This window comes from Octodon degus, unplaced genomic scaffold, assembly GCF_000260255.1.
Source record: "Octodon degus isolate 3935 unplaced genomic scaffold, OctDeg1.0 scaffold00117, whole genome shotgun sequence".
NCBI classification, from domain to species: domain Eukaryota; kingdom Metazoa; phylum Chordata; class Mammalia; order Rodentia; family Octodontidae; genus Octodon; species Octodon degus.
Window position 1 is genome coordinate 9874429 of NW_004524693.1, and position 17042 is coordinate 9891470.

At 36.3% G+C, this 17042-nt stretch overlaps 1 protein-coding gene across 3 annotated transcripts in view; it reads left to right on the top strand.

Annotated features, from left to right (window-relative positions):
* Positions 1–17042, top strand: part of Acsl4 (acyl-CoA synthetase long chain family member 4) — a 76609-nt gene that overhangs the window by 44760 nt on the left and 14807 nt on the right. For all 3 annotated transcript variants that reach the window (XM_004640042.3, XM_004640041.3, XM_004640043.2), the window contains 7 exons: positions 731–869; positions 3824–3974; positions 4124–4247; positions 8730–8801; positions 12492–12631; positions 13528–13700; positions 16046–16120. In XM_004640042.3, the coding sequence (XP_004640099.1) occupies positions 731–869; positions 3824–3974; positions 4124–4247; positions 8730–8801; positions 12492–12631; positions 13528–13700; positions 16046–16120 (874 nt within the window). The remainder of the gene's footprint in view (positions 1–730; positions 870–3823; positions 3975–4123; positions 4248–8729; positions 8802–12491; positions 12632–13527; positions 13701–16045; positions 16121–17042) is intronic.

Sequence of the window (17042 nt, forward strand, 5' to 3'; positions counted from 1 at the left end):
AGTTCTTATACTAGGGAAACTATACGATATTTACACATGTGTGTCTGGTTTATTTCACTTATGAGTATATGTTCAAGTGGCATCTACTTCAGTATAAAGGCTTCGAGTTTATCATTATTTACAGCTGAGTAATACTCCATTGTATAAAAATACCACATCTTTTTCAACCATTCTTCAGGTGATGGGCACCTTGGTTGTTTCCAAGATTTGGCTATCACAAATTGTGCTGCTATAAACATAGGCACACATATATCACTATGATATGATGTTTTCAGATCCTCCAGGAAAATTCCCAGTGGAGGAATAGTTGGTTTAAATGGGATTTCCAGTCCAACTTTTCTATGGAGTCTCCATACTGATTTCCATAACGGTTGCACCAGTCTACATTCCCACCAGCAGTGGAGAAGGGTTCCTTTTTCCCCACAGCCTCTCCAACATTCGTTGTTGGGTGTTTTCTTTATGATAGCCATTCTTTCTTGGGTGAGACATCTCAATGTTGTTTTAATTTGCATTTCATGGATGGCTAGTGATGTGGAGCATTTTTTCATATATTTATTTGCTTCTTTAATTTCATCTGAGAAGTGTGTGTTCACCTCAGATGCCCATTTCTGGACTGGGTCTTTAAATTTGGGGGTCCTAGTGTTTTTTAGTTCTTTATAAATTCTAGAGAGCAAAAGTAAGCTTTTATGGTAGAAATTAATAAAATTTTGGTTTTCTTTCTGTTCAACAGACTGCATTGTTAGATATCAGTTGTGTTAAACACATCATTTACGTGGATAATAAGACTATCAATAAAGCAGAATACCCTGAAGGGTTTGAAATTCACAGCATGCAATCAGTAGAAGAGTTGGGATCCAAGCCAGAATACTGTAAGTAAGGCCATTAAAATGAACTCGAGATTTGTGATTTTAATTGTATAGAAAGTGCTATGAGTGAAAATGCTAAGGTTCTTTTCTTTTAAAAGTTACTAACAGTTAAGAACTTTCAATACCCTGCAGGATTAATATTTTTTCTCCCTTTCTCCCCAAGAAGGTGACGCCATTGTTGAAAACTTGCTAAATAGTTGTGCTTTGATAAATAGTTCAGAGTTTGTGGCAGTTTCTGCTGAATTTTTCTTTTTAAAAACATAACAATAACCTTCCAATTTGGATTCATAAAATAAAAAGATCTCAGACCTTCCCTTCAGTTAACTTTTTTCTTTAATTCTTAATACTAGTGATCTTAATGACATTTCAGAGGATGAAAAGCTGTTTATTAAGATCAATGCTGGGACTTATTCTACTAGTCAGGTGGCAGCTGATATTCCATTTGAAATAAAATGCTGCTTGTGGCAAAGTTTCAGTTGGACATTAGACAAAAGAGCTGAAGAAATTGATGCTTCATTGGAATAATTTTCTTCTTGTGTTAAATGGAAGGTCAGAATACCATACCCTATGAGATGAGGAAAGGATTCATTTTGGTAGGAGAATATGGTGGGTGAACATCTTCTTAGCCTCACATATTTTACTATTAGAGAATGAATATATGTTTACAATAGCTACTATGTGATGAAAATGGCATACAGCCTGTCTGAGATTTTATCCTACTCACAATCTAAAAAGTGAGCCTGCCAAATTCTTGGAGACAGACTTATAGGTCAGGGATGAAGGATAATCTTTTACTCATGTAGAGTTATCTCATTATTTGTGTCAGAGGAGAGCAACATGGAGCTTAGGGAGCCCAAATATTTTATTATCTTTATGTATTACATAATAACTGTGCTGCTCTTTGCTCTGAAGAGAACAGCTCTGAATAACAATCCTTAAAAAGATGGTCAGAAAAAAACCCGGCTTATAAGATACAGTAGTCCCTCACTATTTGGTAGTTTGGCTTTGACAGACTCACTGTTTTGTGCATTTTCAAAAAAATTAATCTAAATTTTTATTGTGATTTTTTTGCTGTATTGCAGGATTTTCCAGTACTGCACAGTATACGTATGTTGTTAAAATTATGTAGGTTTACAAGTTTGGAAAATGGTTAAGGACATTAGAAGTGTTTTTAGAAGTGTGAGAAAGGTTTATAAGAGTATGGAAGGGTTTATAAAGCCTTAAAATGTATATATAAATGCTAAAATAAATATAACATCGCTACTTTGCTGATTTTCACTTATTTCAGTGGTGTCTGGAATGTAACCTCCATGGAAAGTGAAGGACCACTGTATGTAGAAACATGGGCTAAGGAGATGGATTAGCGGTCTGAGCACCTGCCTGGAAAGGACAGGGTCCCAAATTTGATCCCTGGTACCACATGCTGAGCTGGATACTGAAACTGGGTGTGGTGCTGCATGCTTGTAATCCCAGTGTTGGGGAGGCTAAGACAGGAGGATCACTAGGAATCTGAGCTGTGTAGTGAGACGCTGTGATAGATAGATAGATAGATAGATAGATAGATAGATAGATAGATAGATAGATAGACAGACGTGTAGAAACACAACAGATCTGTGGAGAATTGTCTCAACACCAGATTGATCCTCCATGATTGGAATGTATCTGACTGGAAAGTCCTGATTTGTGGGAGTCTGTTGTCAATTCTACTGTTTCACTAAAACGTGTTATCCCAAAACTTAAGAGGGTATCAGTCCTCATAACATTTTTTAAGTAATAACATCATAGGCCACATATTTTTCCTAGTCTTAGTCATCCCTAAGATATAGAGGATCCACATATATTTATGGTACTTTATTTTTGTAAACATTGAGGGCTGGCCAAATAGCTCAGCGGATTAAAGTGCCTGCAAGCAGGTGCAGGGGCTGGGGTTCGATCCCTGGACCTGCTTTGCTGGCTCTGCCCCTGGGGCATGTTGAGACAGCAATTGAGACTGGACGTAGTGGCACGGGCCTGTAATCCCAACTCTTATGACGCTGTAAACAGGCAGATCACTACAAGTCCAATCTAGTAGTAAGACCCTGAACACCCTGTAGACCCTTCCCTAAGGTATAGAAAAAAAAATTTTGTAAACATTGAATTTTTGGTGACACTTTGCATGTTCATTAAAACATAACCAGATGGTTAGTATCATTTTATGTGTTTAGACTGAGAAGAACTGATCATTTTATTGTTTTAGCTTTCTTTAAAGTATTTTTTATTTTAACTTTATTCATATATAAATCAATCTTACAATTTTTTATTTTTTAAACTCTTAATTAACTTTGACAATATATCTACATTCTGAGGCATTTTCATGCATTCTGGGAAAGAAAGGAGGTTGCTGGTTTAGCATGAATGCTTCCGTTGCTGTTTAGATCTTAGTATCTTAGAATTTTCGAATTGAAATCACCCTAAAGATCAGGTCCAGTAGTTTTGAATCAAGGATATGTGTGAGAGTCACCTTTTGTATAATCCTAGACATACCAGTTATAGATTTTCAGATATAGAGTTCCAAAATAGTAGTGTGTATAAGCTCTGCAGGTGATTTTTGTGGTCACTAGTGATTGAGAACCACAATCTGGTTCACCTGAATCATTTAGAGGTGAGAAAAATGAGGCATAAAAGAAGCTCCCACAGTACTCTATCCTCTTGATTCTCCAGAGTCCTAGGTGTCTTTCCATCACACTGCTCTATGTACAGCACTTTGAAGCGGCATAGGCAGAAGGGATTAGGCAAAATATTCAGAAAATGGGTGAAACTGAATTTGAAATTATCATGGTGATGATCTAGAATTTGATAACTTTTTGTTTCTAATATCAATGCAGAGTATTTTTTAAATTATCATCAAAATTGAATTATATTATTGTGTAACAGTTTAACTTTTGAACTGAAGAAGATGTGCTTTTTCAATCCTTTAGCAAGCATTCCTCCAAGTAGACCAGCTCCTTCAGACATGGCCATTGTCATGTACACCAGTGGCTCTACTGGCCGCCCTAAGGGAGTGATGATGCATCATAGCAATTTGATAGCTGGAATGACAGGCCAATGTGAGAGAATACCTGGACTAGGGTAAGAAAGAATTACTCCACTTGTTCTTATAAACACTGAGCATACGTTCAGTGTTCACTAAACTAAGTCTATATGAAATGATAAAGTTACTGATGTTTCTCATTTAAAATGCCTTTTCAAGAATGATTAAAATGTTTCTCTTATTTTAGGCCTAAGGACACATATATTGGCTACTTACCTTTGGCTCATGTGTTAGAATTGACAGCTGAGATATCATGCTTTACCTATGGCTGTAGGATTGGATATTCTTCTCCACTTACACTGTCTGACCAGGTGACAAACTTGAGTACATTGGTGTGATTGTGTTAAGTTACATTGCTTAGCATATTACTGAAACATAAGATACGTTAATTCAGTTAAAATGTTCTCAAAAATAGCTTTCATGTGCAATAGGTAGCTGTAGTAAACAACCCTGTGGATTTGTTAGCATTGCTTCAGCTACGTATTTCAAGATTCTTTTGAAATGAATAATTATTTTCAACTTATCTTTCTGTATTAGACTTTACCATGGGAGCTAAGATGAATCTTATAAATACACTGATTTTTTTTAAATTTTTTTTTTATTTTTTATTTATTTGAGAGAGAGAGAGAGAGAGAGAGAGAGAGAGAGAGAGAATGTGGTGTGTGTGTGTGGCCAGCTCAGCCCACCAGGGGGCGGGGCTGGCTGGCATGTGGTACTGGGGGATAGAACCGCGGTCCCTGATGCTTTGCCAAGCTTGTTCTAAGTAGGTGCCTTAGACCACTGAGCCATCTCTCCAGCCCACACTGATCTTTTTTGACATGTTATTCAAGAGCATTGATTTTTTTTTTGGAGGAGATGTAGGATTTTGGCCTGGGTTCCTCTACATATTCTCTAGACCTGTGCTGTCTAATACAGTAGCTACTAGGCACATCTTTAAATAGAAATTAAGTTTGAATTTTAAAGATTGGGCTTCTCAATTTTTTAGCCAGATTTTAAGTTCTCAGTAGCTGCTTGTGGCTAATGGCTGTCCATCTGTGCAGAAAGTTCTTATTGGACAGCACTGCAGCATCTCCAAGGGTAGCCCTTGCCTTCCTATGCTCAGTTCAATTTCCTCCCTTTTCTCTCTGTTCATGGCAGAAAACCTAACTATGGTAAGGCTCACTCATGATTTTTTTTGTCTTTTTTTGAGACAGAGTCTCACTATATAGTTCAGGTTGGCCTTGAACTGACTTTCTAGCACAAACTGATCTCAAATTCATGGCAATCTGCCTGCCTTAGCCTCCCAAACTAGGATTACAGGTGTGCATCACTCCTGCATTTTAAGCACATTCCAAGTTAAACGGTGAATACTTATTGGCCACAATTCTGTTTCTCCTTTGGAATATTTACTATAATGAGCCTCAGGCAGGTGTGGGGGAAAGGAAGCTACTAAGGTAGCTGTGGGGTTCAGGGTACTGAATGATGTCATTAGTGTAGCTAGGAATGACTTGACTGTGTTGGTCTACCACTCCCACTTCTGCAGTGTCAGAAGTTATTTTTCAGATACCCAAGCAACTACTTTTTGTTTGGAAGTCTGAGGGAGCATTCATTTGGTAAGAAGACACGTCTTTGGTGCTCATGGTTAGAAACTGTAGAACCTTTTATTTAGGGAGAGGTTAGGTAGGTTGTATAATAGACAAAAAACAGTGTTTGAGATTCTAACCATCTTTGGTTTGCATTTTTTGCTTTTGATATATAATTTAAACTGCACAAATCCTAAGTGTACTGGTTAAATCTAGTATACACATGTACACTTCCAATAATTGCCATCTAAATAAAAGAAAAAAATGTTTTTAGGCACCAGTGGCCTCAGTGTGGAGAATGAGGGATGCTTGGAATTTTTTGCTGGTCTGACTTAATTGTTGTTGTCTGTTAGGCCAAGCTCTAGTATATTGAAATCCTGTTAAAGATAGTTGGTACCCATTTTTAATTTTATTTATTTTTAAAATTTTATTTTAAAGAAAACAAAAACAAAATTCAGAAACAATAGAGAGGAGATAGCCATTTTTAAAAATGAATTTTCCTGTAAAGACTCTTAATTACTCAGAATCTAAAATTCAGGAATTAGCTTCACTTGGGAAATTAGAAAAACACAGTAACCAGAGACACTACATTTGAAGGTAACAAGTGATAAAAATGTTTTTGTAGAGTTTCTGTGAGCATAAGACAATAGAAATGATGATACAGTTTGAGCATCCCTAATCCAAAAACCTGAAATCTAAAATGCCCCAAAGTTCAAAACTTACTAGAAATTAACAAGATGCCACAAGTGAAAATTCTACATCTTGACCCTATGTTATGAGTTATAGTCAGAACATAGGAACACTAAAAGTATGGGGTAAAATTACCTTTAGACAGTGTATATAAGGTACATATGAGACACAACTGAGTTTCATGTTTTTTTGGGTTTCATTCAGAGAACTCACTGTGTATATACAAAGACTCTGGGGCCAGCGAGATAGCTCTGTGGACTAAGTGCCTCCTTAGGCAAGTGCAGTGACCTGGTTTGACCCTGGCACAATATGAAACATGAAACTCACTTGTGTGGTTTTACTTGCGCACACCTGTAATCCCAGTGATGGGGTGGGGGCTGAAAACAGGCAGATTACTTCGAGTCTGAGCTGCATGGTGTGATCCTATATCAAATACATTTAAAAAAATTCCAAAGCCTAAAAAAATCCGAAATATGAAACACTTTTGGTCCCAAATATTTTGAATACGGGACACTCAACCTGTATTACTAAGAAAATAAAAGAAACAAGGAAGGTTTTCTTGTGGCTTGTGCTACCTTGGAAATGCTGTCTACAGTAATAACCAGTCAGTGATACATAGAGAACAGCTCCTACTTGAAGGACTTGAACGTCCATTTTCTCTATGGAGCACCCATCCTTCAAGTACCCCCGCACACAGCATTAATGCATGTGCATAATATTCCTCTAAAGCCTGTGCACATACTTGCACAGAAATAAAGACATAAGGGTTATTTTATCTTTTTTATCTGTATTAAAGAAAAGTAGGAGGTAAGCAGTTCAGTTCTACCAGCAGAACCTTCTGTATAGCCATGCTGGTGGTTCTTGTGAATCACACTGCTTAAGAGCTGTTTTCTTCTTCCCTGCACCCTTGGTACATCTAAATTTCCGGATCAGTTAACTGCATTACAAGAGCTTCTTAATTTCATCTACGTTTTCAAGTGGAAGAAAGTGATTTATTTTAGTGTTTTAGTCAAAAAGATTTTTGAGACATAGTCTTGCTAAATTGCCCAGTTGGCTTTGAACTCTTGACCCTCCCACCTCAGTTTCCTGAGTAGCTGGGATTATAGGCATGTACCACTGCACCTACTGATTTTAATTTTTGTACATACTGATTTCACATTTGAAATCCCAAAAGCATGTAGTACATATGTGTGAAAGAGATAGAGATAGAAAAAGAAGGTAATGTATATATGTGTGTGGGTGTGCCTGTGCATGCACATGCAAATCCTTACTTGGCCACTGACAGTGTCCTTGCTATGCTACAACTGCAGTGTTACCAAGGAAAGATTTCTGTATGTTAACTGATGCTTATAGTGGTGACATTTTTTAAATAAAACTTTGTTAATATTTTTTTCTGTATTTTAGGGAACGATCTACAGGGCGTGCAGGGTCTTACTACTAGATCAGACTCATAGTGATTCTCCTGTTTACAGCCTCTCAAGTGCTGGGATTACAGGCGTGCACCACCAGTCTCAATTGCTGTCTCAGCATGCCCCAGGGGTAGGGCCGGCACAGTAGGCTCTAGGATCAAACCCTGGCCCCTGTGCCTGCTTGCAGGCGCTTTAATCAGCAGAGCTGTTTGGCTGGCCCTAAAATATTTTATTCTTAAATGTACAACAGACTCTAAGAACACGCTTCATTGTAGTTGTAGGTGTCAAGCAATGTTATGGCCCGGCATCCAGATAGTTGAATAGGAATGGAATCCAGGGTCACCATCATCGTACACACAAAGAACAATTTATTTTTTGCTAGATTTCTTAATTCCACCTATACCCAGTGGGCCTTTTCCTGCAGCCTTCGTTTTTAGCTCATTTCTTCTGTGCCTCCTTTTGCTTCTGTTTGAATGCTCTATCTTCCTCATCCGTCTCCTTGGCCTGTTTCTTGGGCTACTTAGAGGCTTTTTTTTTTCTTTGTCACCTTCACGGCCCGACATGGAGCCTGCACACCCTCCATAGCCAAGCTCAGAAGCCTTATATGGTGACTTTGAGATATGTTTTTGTCTATTGATAAACCAAAGAAAGTTAAAATGAACTTCAGTGTTTGCTTGTTTTGTTTTGTTTTGTTTTGTTTTTTGTGGTACTGGGGATTGAATTTGGGACCTTGCGTTTGCCAGGCAGGTGCTTAAGCTGTGAGCTATATCCCCAGCTCATTTTCTTTCAATATTAAGTCTGTTTTAATGAACTTTTTCTGAAAATGAAATCAGTAGAAAAAATGTACATATTTTGAAAATGCAGTGCAGGCTATATTTGATGACATGTTAAGAACCTTTGATTAACTTAAATATTCCATTCTTTTGTCATCTTGAATCAGAATTTCTTCTCTAAGGAAGGCTGAGAGTTGCTAGAAGCCATAATATATAGGACATAGCACTAAATCACTTAGACTGTGGTCTTGCAAATTATGAGAGTTGTAACATATAACTTACAGAAGAATAGAACATCAAATTCTGTGTGTAATTTGTGTCTTTGTTTCTTAAATGTATTTACTTTTTCTTTAATGCAGTCCAGCAAAATTAAAAAGGGGAGCAAAGGAGACTGTACTGTACTGAAACCTACACTAATGGCTGCTGTTCCAGTGAGTATAGAATATGAATATGGATATGGACAGAGAGGGTTACTTACATAATTTCTTACTTGGACTTTGACTTTTTAATAGAAATAGTCTTAGATATATGTGTATATTTCAAAGTCATTTTACTTTGTGGGAATCATGGCACATATGTTATTTAAAATCTTACATTGGGAAAGGTGAAATGTCAAGCTACAGAAACATTTTGGTAAATGTTTAATGATGCTGGAAAATTAGGCAATGAAAAGGTCTTCATTCAAATTATTTAATGTGAGACTTGATGGTGATATTTAAGTGTAAAATATATTCCAAAGATCATCTTCTTTAGTCTTTTAATTCTAAAAAACAGGAAACCATGGCCTCCTGGAGAACTAAGGTAGCATTTCCAAGGTTATGAAGTGTGTTAATGACAGAGTGAAGTTTGGGATAGAAGGCCCCATGACGTTCTTATCAGGCCTATGTGAGAGCTTCTAAAGTAGACAAAGTTTAAATTTTCATATTCAAAGTCCTTATGTGAATTAATACCTTCCTAAAACAAGATTTGGGGCCATGGATATAGCCCAGTTGTTGAGCAGTTGCAGGGCATGTGCAAGGCCCTGGGTGCAATCCCCAGTAGTACACACACACACACACTCTCTCTCTCTATATATATATATAGCTTCATAATGGTGAATTTTGCAACATTTACTACAGTGTTTCAAATTTGTATAATCAAATGTATTTCAGTATTGTTATACTTTGGAAACCCCAGAGAGACTGTGTATTTCTGGTACTTATGACTAGACTTGATAGTGGGAACATAGTTATCCCACTATCTTCCACAGTATTACTTCTTTATGTGGATGGTCTGAGAGTAGATAATACTATGGTGAGTCCCAAGTTTTTTAAAGTATTAAAGATGGAAGATCTTTCATGGTTTTTTGCTTCAAAATACAAAAATCACCAAATAACTAAATAATTAGAATAAGTCAGAGAAGTCCACTTTTTATTTAGAAAAACCATAGAATTTGGAAAGTTTTCAAACTGAAAACAGAGGCTTCTGACTAAACCCATCATGAAATAATGCTAAAAATGGCTAGGATAGTGCTGTGTTTCAGAATAATTGTCATGAGCAGTCTACTGAGTTGGCCCTGTTACCCCCTTTTTTTTTCTTGTACCAAAGGAACCTTGCCCAAAGTCACACAGTTTATGGATTATAGAATCAGAGCTTGAACTCTCCCAATCTAGTATGAAAGTCTTCTTAACTACTCTTACTATATTTTTAGGACTGTTTGATGTTTAATTTTGGGACAGAATATATTGGCTTTATTATGCAAAGTGCAGGACTCTAGTAAACCTTATGAGAGAATGTGGGGAGCAGGAGGGACCAAGATGTGAAGAACGTAATCTCTGATTGTAGGCCAAAAGCATAAGCAGGTGTTAACAGGCTATTTTTCTAATTGCCCATTATCCATTCTTCACTGATCTACTTTATGTCTTGGGAAGAGATTCCTTGCTTTGTAATTTCTGTTTGGGTTTCGGCAGTTGGAGCCACTCATAAAGAGTCAAAGGGTAGGAAGATCGAGAGAGGTCTGCATATTCATTAACTCCTTTCATTCTCAATTGAGCTGTGAGTTTAGCAGTTGTCACCTTTTGGCAGGTGTTACCAATCACCCATTGGATAGGCTCGTTTCTCTTAGCTCTCACTAGTTTTTACCATGGCCACAATCCTTATCCAGGTTCCAGTGAAGGTTTCCTCCTTTTACTTCTTCATTGCAAATGGTTTTCTGGGTTGCTAGTCCGTGCTTTACCAAATCTGTTTGGCTCCTTTAGTCCATTGTACTTCTCTATAAATGGATGGACTTTTTTCTTTATCTTTTAAAAAATCTGTGTGCATTTGCAGTACATAATGCTTACATTCTTTGCAGAAAGTAGTTGGTACATGTACATAACACATGGTGATTGCTTCTTTCATCTTCCTCTCTCCTCCTTCCCCCACTTGATTCTTTTTAAAACAATTTCTTTATTTAGAATTATTTTTGATAGGTTCTGTTTTCTGCATTCATTTCTTTCCTGGGTGAGAATAAAAAATTGAGTTAGTACTATTAATACTCAAAATGTGAGAATTCAGAATAAATCACTACTTATAAGCAGTGACTCATTTGAGCATCATGTAATGCTAGCTTAAAATAAAGGATGATTTGATAAGCTGACAATAAATGCTGCCAACTTGTTGCAACTTTGTGTTTTTCTTCCTCACAGAGGCCTGTCCATGCCTATGTTTAATATCTAAAGTTGGAAAATACAGGGGAAGTGGTTCTCATTCCTCTGCCTCACTCCCATATTTTGTTTCTGTGTGTGTTTTACGATCCTATATGCTTTTTAAGAGGGGTAGTTATAGGATATTAGAGTCCCTATGGAAAAATAACGGAACTTCTCAGTTGTGAATCAAAAGAAATATTTGTTATATATAATCGTGATTCATTTTGTGGAAATGAAAAACAAACCTTATACTTTTTTGAATGCCATGATAACTTTTTTAAAGGTTAGCTCTGTTGACTTATTTGTGAATGGCTCTATTCTAATGTTGAAAGAACCATACATTAGGTATTCATTATAGGACTACCTCAATTACATTGATTGTTTCTTTAAATATTTAGAACCAGGCATGTAGAAACAGGTGTGATTTATATGACAATTCTTACTATCTGTATTAAGTAATTTTAATAAAAGTATCATTTAGTCATTAGACTGCTTTTGTATTATATATATTAGTCTGAAAGTTATCATGTTCCAAACCTCATCTCTATGTTTCCAAGTAGCTGTGAGCAAGTATTTTGCTTTCTTGTTGTCTTTGGTCCCATTAAAAGGGAACAGCAGTGTCTAAATTGCAGGGACATAGATTTTTATAGCATGAAACTGCTTTTTGTCTTTTTTAATGTATTTAGTACAGAGGACTACAGGGTCTCACTAAACAGAATGGACTCATAGTGATCCTTCTGTTTTCAGGCCCAATTGCTGGGATTACAGGCGTGCGCCACCACGCCCAGTCTCAATCACAGTCTCAGCATGCCCTGGGGCTGGCACTGCATGCCAAAGATGGAACAGTGGTCCCTGCCTAGGCAGGGAGTTTAATCCACTGAGCTATCTGGCTGCTCCTGAGACAGAGATTTTTAAGTATATATAAGACAAAAGGTCATATTAATAAAGAGAAAATTATTAGGACTAGATTCAACATATTTGGAAATTTAACACTGTCTGAGAATAGATGAATTTTGTTTGAAAGAAGAGAATTTTTAAGAAAATGTTTTGTTTCATCTGAATAAATTTTTTAAGCACTACTAACATTTATTTTTTAAATTAAAAAAAATTTTAAACATTTCTTAATTTAGACGAACTGAGTATGTGAAACTAAAGAAACCCTTCTGCTTGTACTACTAGTACTTAGGTTTTTTAAAATAATATTTTACTTTTGATAGGCAAATAATTGTATATATTGATGGGATACAATTGTTATTTTAATATATGTGTTATTGTTAGTCTTATTGGAGTAATGAATAAGTAAAGTCAGTGAAGTTAATTCTATAGTGAAATAAATGAGCATGTCTATTATCCTAGAGATATCTAATATATTGTAAATAATTATCTCCAGTTAAAGATTATTTCAATATTAACAGAATTCTTTTAGGATTATTGAATATTTTGTTTACTTTGTAGGAAATCATGGATAGAATTTATAAGAATGTTATGACCAAAGTTCAAGAAATGAATTATATTCAGAAAACTCTGTTTAAGATTGGGTATGATTACAAATTGGAACAAATCAAAAAAGGATATGATGCACCTCTTTGCAATCTGTAAGTACATCTTTTAGCCCCCATGGTATAAGGCTTTTATTGTTCATTTATTTTAAGACAGAGTTTTACTGTGCTGTCCAGTCTGGCATGGAACTCCTGGGCTCAAGAGATTTTTCTGCCTCAATTTCCCACAACAGCTGAGACTATAGATACATACCACTGTGCCTGTAATTTTTTAATTTTTATAAATCTGGGAACTGAATATGTTAATGACAAGTTAAAGTTAGTTTGAACATTAACACTATGATCATAACACTGAATTTTTTTTCTAAGTCTTAATGTTTACACAGCATGTAAAGGACCTTGAATTCTGAACAAATTTTAATCATCAAATATTTATATTTATAATTTAATTAAAAAATTTGGTCTTACGTAGATAAACAAGAACAAAGTTTTAAATCAAGATTAATTTTAGAAGTATCAGATCTAACAAAAAATAGGGTGATCTTAAACACTTATTCTGCATAAGTTCCCATTTTAGTGTATCCATACAATAGTATAGTAAATATATAAATATAATACTTATTTTAAATGTGGTCCTAGGGAATGGGTAAGAATGAGAAAATACATTTTTCATTAGAAGGAAGAAGGTAAGATAGGTGACTAAATGTTCCAAAGATAACTGAAGCTTTTTCATTTGAGATCATAATTTACTTTCATGTTTTTTGTGTGTCAGAGCAATTTACCAGTACTGCAGTTTCATTGTTTTGCTTTTAGTTTTTCTGGCATTTTTTCAGGGTATTGCTAGCTATGGCTTTGTTAACTTCTCATTACTGCATAATTCTAAAAGTTCTATGTTCAGAAAAAGTTGAAAAATCTTTCCCAGGGTTTTTATAAGTGTGTTATCAAGAATAATATATACATATATTAAATCACATATTTCCCTTTTCATTAAGGTTACTGTTTAAAAAAGTCAAGGCTCTACTGGGAGGGAATGTTCGTATGATGCTGTCTGGCGGGGCTCCACTGTCTCCTCAGACACACCGGTTCATGAATGTCTGCTTCTGCTGTCCCATTGGCCAGGGATATGGACTCACAGAATCATGTGGTGCTGGAACAGTTACTGAAGGTAAATATTGGGAAGGTGGCACATAGTTTTGTTTTATCTATATAGTAATCCATTTATATTACCTTTGGAAGCAAGGATTTCACATTTTTCCCCCTCTCTGATTTTTCTTTTTGAAGTACTAAGGATTCACTTCAGGGGTACTGAGCTACATCCCCAGCCCTTGCAAGCCTTGTAAATATTTGTGTGTGTGTGCACATGTCTGGCTCAGCACACCCTGGGGGTGGGACTGCTGTGGCATGTGGTGCCGGGTATTGAACCATGGTCCCTGCGCACTTGCCTAAGCAGGCACTTTAGACCAGGATAAAGTGAGCTATCTTGCTGGCCCCCAAAGTATCATTTTTTATGCCCCTCTTGAGTATAGCGTTCCTGTTTTTTTTTTCTTCTATATTTTTTGGAAGGGTCTATAGGGTATTCGGGGTCTCACTACTAGATCAGACTCCTAGTGATCCGCCTGTTTACAGCCTCCCAAGTGCTAGGATTACAGGCATGCGCCACCACGCCCAGTCTCAATTGCTAGCTCAGCAAGCCCTGGGGATGGGACTAGCACAGCAGGGATCGAACCCCTGGCCCCTGTGCCTGCTTGCAGCCTGTTGTGACTTCTTTACTTTCTCTTCTGCAATTTTCAAGAAGCAGTTCTCCACCTTAAAAGATTTTTTTTGGAACCAAATAACTCTTTGTTGTACATTGAAGGATATTTACCAGTCAGATACTAGTGATAACTTGCTCACCCCAGCTGTAATAATAAAGCATGTCTACAAGCATTGCCACACATCCCCTGGGAGGCACAATCATCCCAGGTTAAGAAACACCAGGGTACAGGAATTTTTTCTTTTCTTTTATTTGGTGGAACCAGAGATTGAGGTCAGACCCTTGCACTTGCCAGGAAAGCACTTATTCCACTGAGCTATCTCCCTGGCCCTAGGAATATGTTTTTTTAATAGTCTCACTATCCCCTTAAACTCCTTGCGCCCAAATTCAATCTCCTTTTTACAGACTGTCTTTTCACTACCAAATTACTCATTTGTGTCAATTGTATCACCGTCCTTGATGTCATTCTTCAGGTTTTTGGCTGTGAAGTCTTCAAATGTTAACTTTTTAATATCTTTATCAGATATTCCTATTGCTTTACTAGGTTTCTCCTTCCTTCCCATGCCAATTTTGTCATCCAACCTTTTATTATTTAAACTTCTGTGAAGTAATAACTTTCAACCTCTGCCTGCTTATTATGTCAGATCTATCCCATGTCCTTTGATTAGACACATCTGTCTTGTCCTACTTGCCAAATGCTATGTAAAATCTAAACACACCTGTATCTAGCTTTCAAGAAATCTTTAATCTGGCACCACTGCACCTATCCATCATTATTTGCTAACTATATGCATTGTGCCTAACTTTTCTGTCCTAATAAGCCAATTGTCTCCTCTTCATACAGGGATTTTTTTTTTATCTCACTTCTCTATAGGCTCTGTCCCCTTCTGTTTGAAGAACCCCTTTTGGAAATGGCTCATAGCCATCCTATCCCACAGACATCTTACATTAGTCTTTCCCAACAATTTCATTTTATGTTGATAATTGTAGTCTCTGAGATACTGTAATTGCCATCTGTACCATGCAATTTTGCATTTAGAAGTTCTCCAAATTATTTGACATGCATTTCTTGCTAGGTAAAGCTATCTAGATCACTGAGGGATGTCTTCATCACAGTATTTAGCACAGTGCTTGGTACTCCATATGGTGTCTGTGGATATGTGATTGTTGCTAACAGTAATCACAAAATGCAAAAGGATATTATCATCATCATCATGTTCCAAAACATCAGCTGCCAATCATAGGATGCTTAGTTTGTTCTAAAAAGTGTTAATTACATATCATCTCCTTTAATCTTCATAGTATATCCCATGTAGGAAGGTTCTGTTACTATCTTTTAGTAGAAGAAATACAGGCTTAGAGAAGTTAAGTGACTTGACCAAGTTACCCAGTCAATAAGAGATAAGAGCAGGAATTTTCATCAAAATATTTCTCATGAAAGTCTTAGGAAGATATTAGCAGATACAGCAACACTCCTCTAACAAAAAAATTTATAAGGGATTATCTAAAATGTAACCTTGAGGGGCCAGGGAGATGGCTCAGTAGAATAAGCGCTTCCCTGGCAAGCGCAAGGGCCTGAGTTCAATCCTCAGTTCAGCTGAAAATAAATAAAATAAAATGTAACCTTAAAGAATAAAAATACACTATTGAAATAGAATTGTTCTTTCAGATTTTGGCTGTAAATCCACTGTTTTGGGCATTTCTATGCACAATTGAAATGTAGCATGCTAATATCTCTATTCGTTTTTGTCTCATAGTTACTGACTATACTACTGGCAGAGTTGGAGCACCTCTTATTTGCTGTGAAATTAAACTAAAAGACTGGCAGGAAGGTAAGAATTTCATGACACGCTTTAGTGATTCTAGATTCAGAGAAAATCATAGTATGCCTCAAGATTGCATTTCTTTAAAATGTTAGGTTTTCTGCCATAGCAAATGATTCTTTATAGCTGTGCATGCATGCTTTCTTGTTTCTTAATACATTTAAATTTCAAAGAGGAAAAAAAAGTCTCTAGATTCCATGCCAGGTGCCTCCAAACTTAAGAATGCTTAATGTTAAAGTAGAAAAACATTTTTAGTGGGGCTTTCCCTGTGTTTAGTGAATGTGAGGATCCTTTGAAGATTCACTTTGTTGACGAAGATTTAGACTCAAAAAGATATACCAAAGTTTTAGGGAACAAAGTGATTATATATGTACATATACTGTACCAACATCTTAGATCTTGACCACAGAAAAGATTTTCTGTTGAGTTTTTCCTGTTCCTGCAGAAGTGACCCACTTAGAGGAAACCTGCACTACAGAGGTTTATGATAATCTTTTCTCAAAATGTGCTGGACTCAGAAATAAAGCAGTCTTTCTATGATAAACATATACATCAATTGCATGACAGTAGATTACTTAATAAACAATTAACAACTAAGTCCTGCTAGGTAAACAAAGAGTAATTTTGTAAAAAGGATGTTTACCTTGGGATGCAGCCACAGACCGAAGTTTAAAGGAGTACTAGTTGATGCTTCCATTAGGTTAGCCAAGCCCCAAGATAATTAATAAGCTCAACCTTAACATACTTCAAGTTTTTCAAATTTTTCCCTACATGGATTTCTTGTAATATGAAATATTGTCAGTTACCTATAAGGAAATAACTGTCTTCTTTTAAAAATTATTTTTTTAAAATTGACAGAATCTAGCTGGTCTTGAATTATTTTTATCCAAGTGCATCCCAAGAGTTTTACACTTGGTCTTAATAAGTCTTC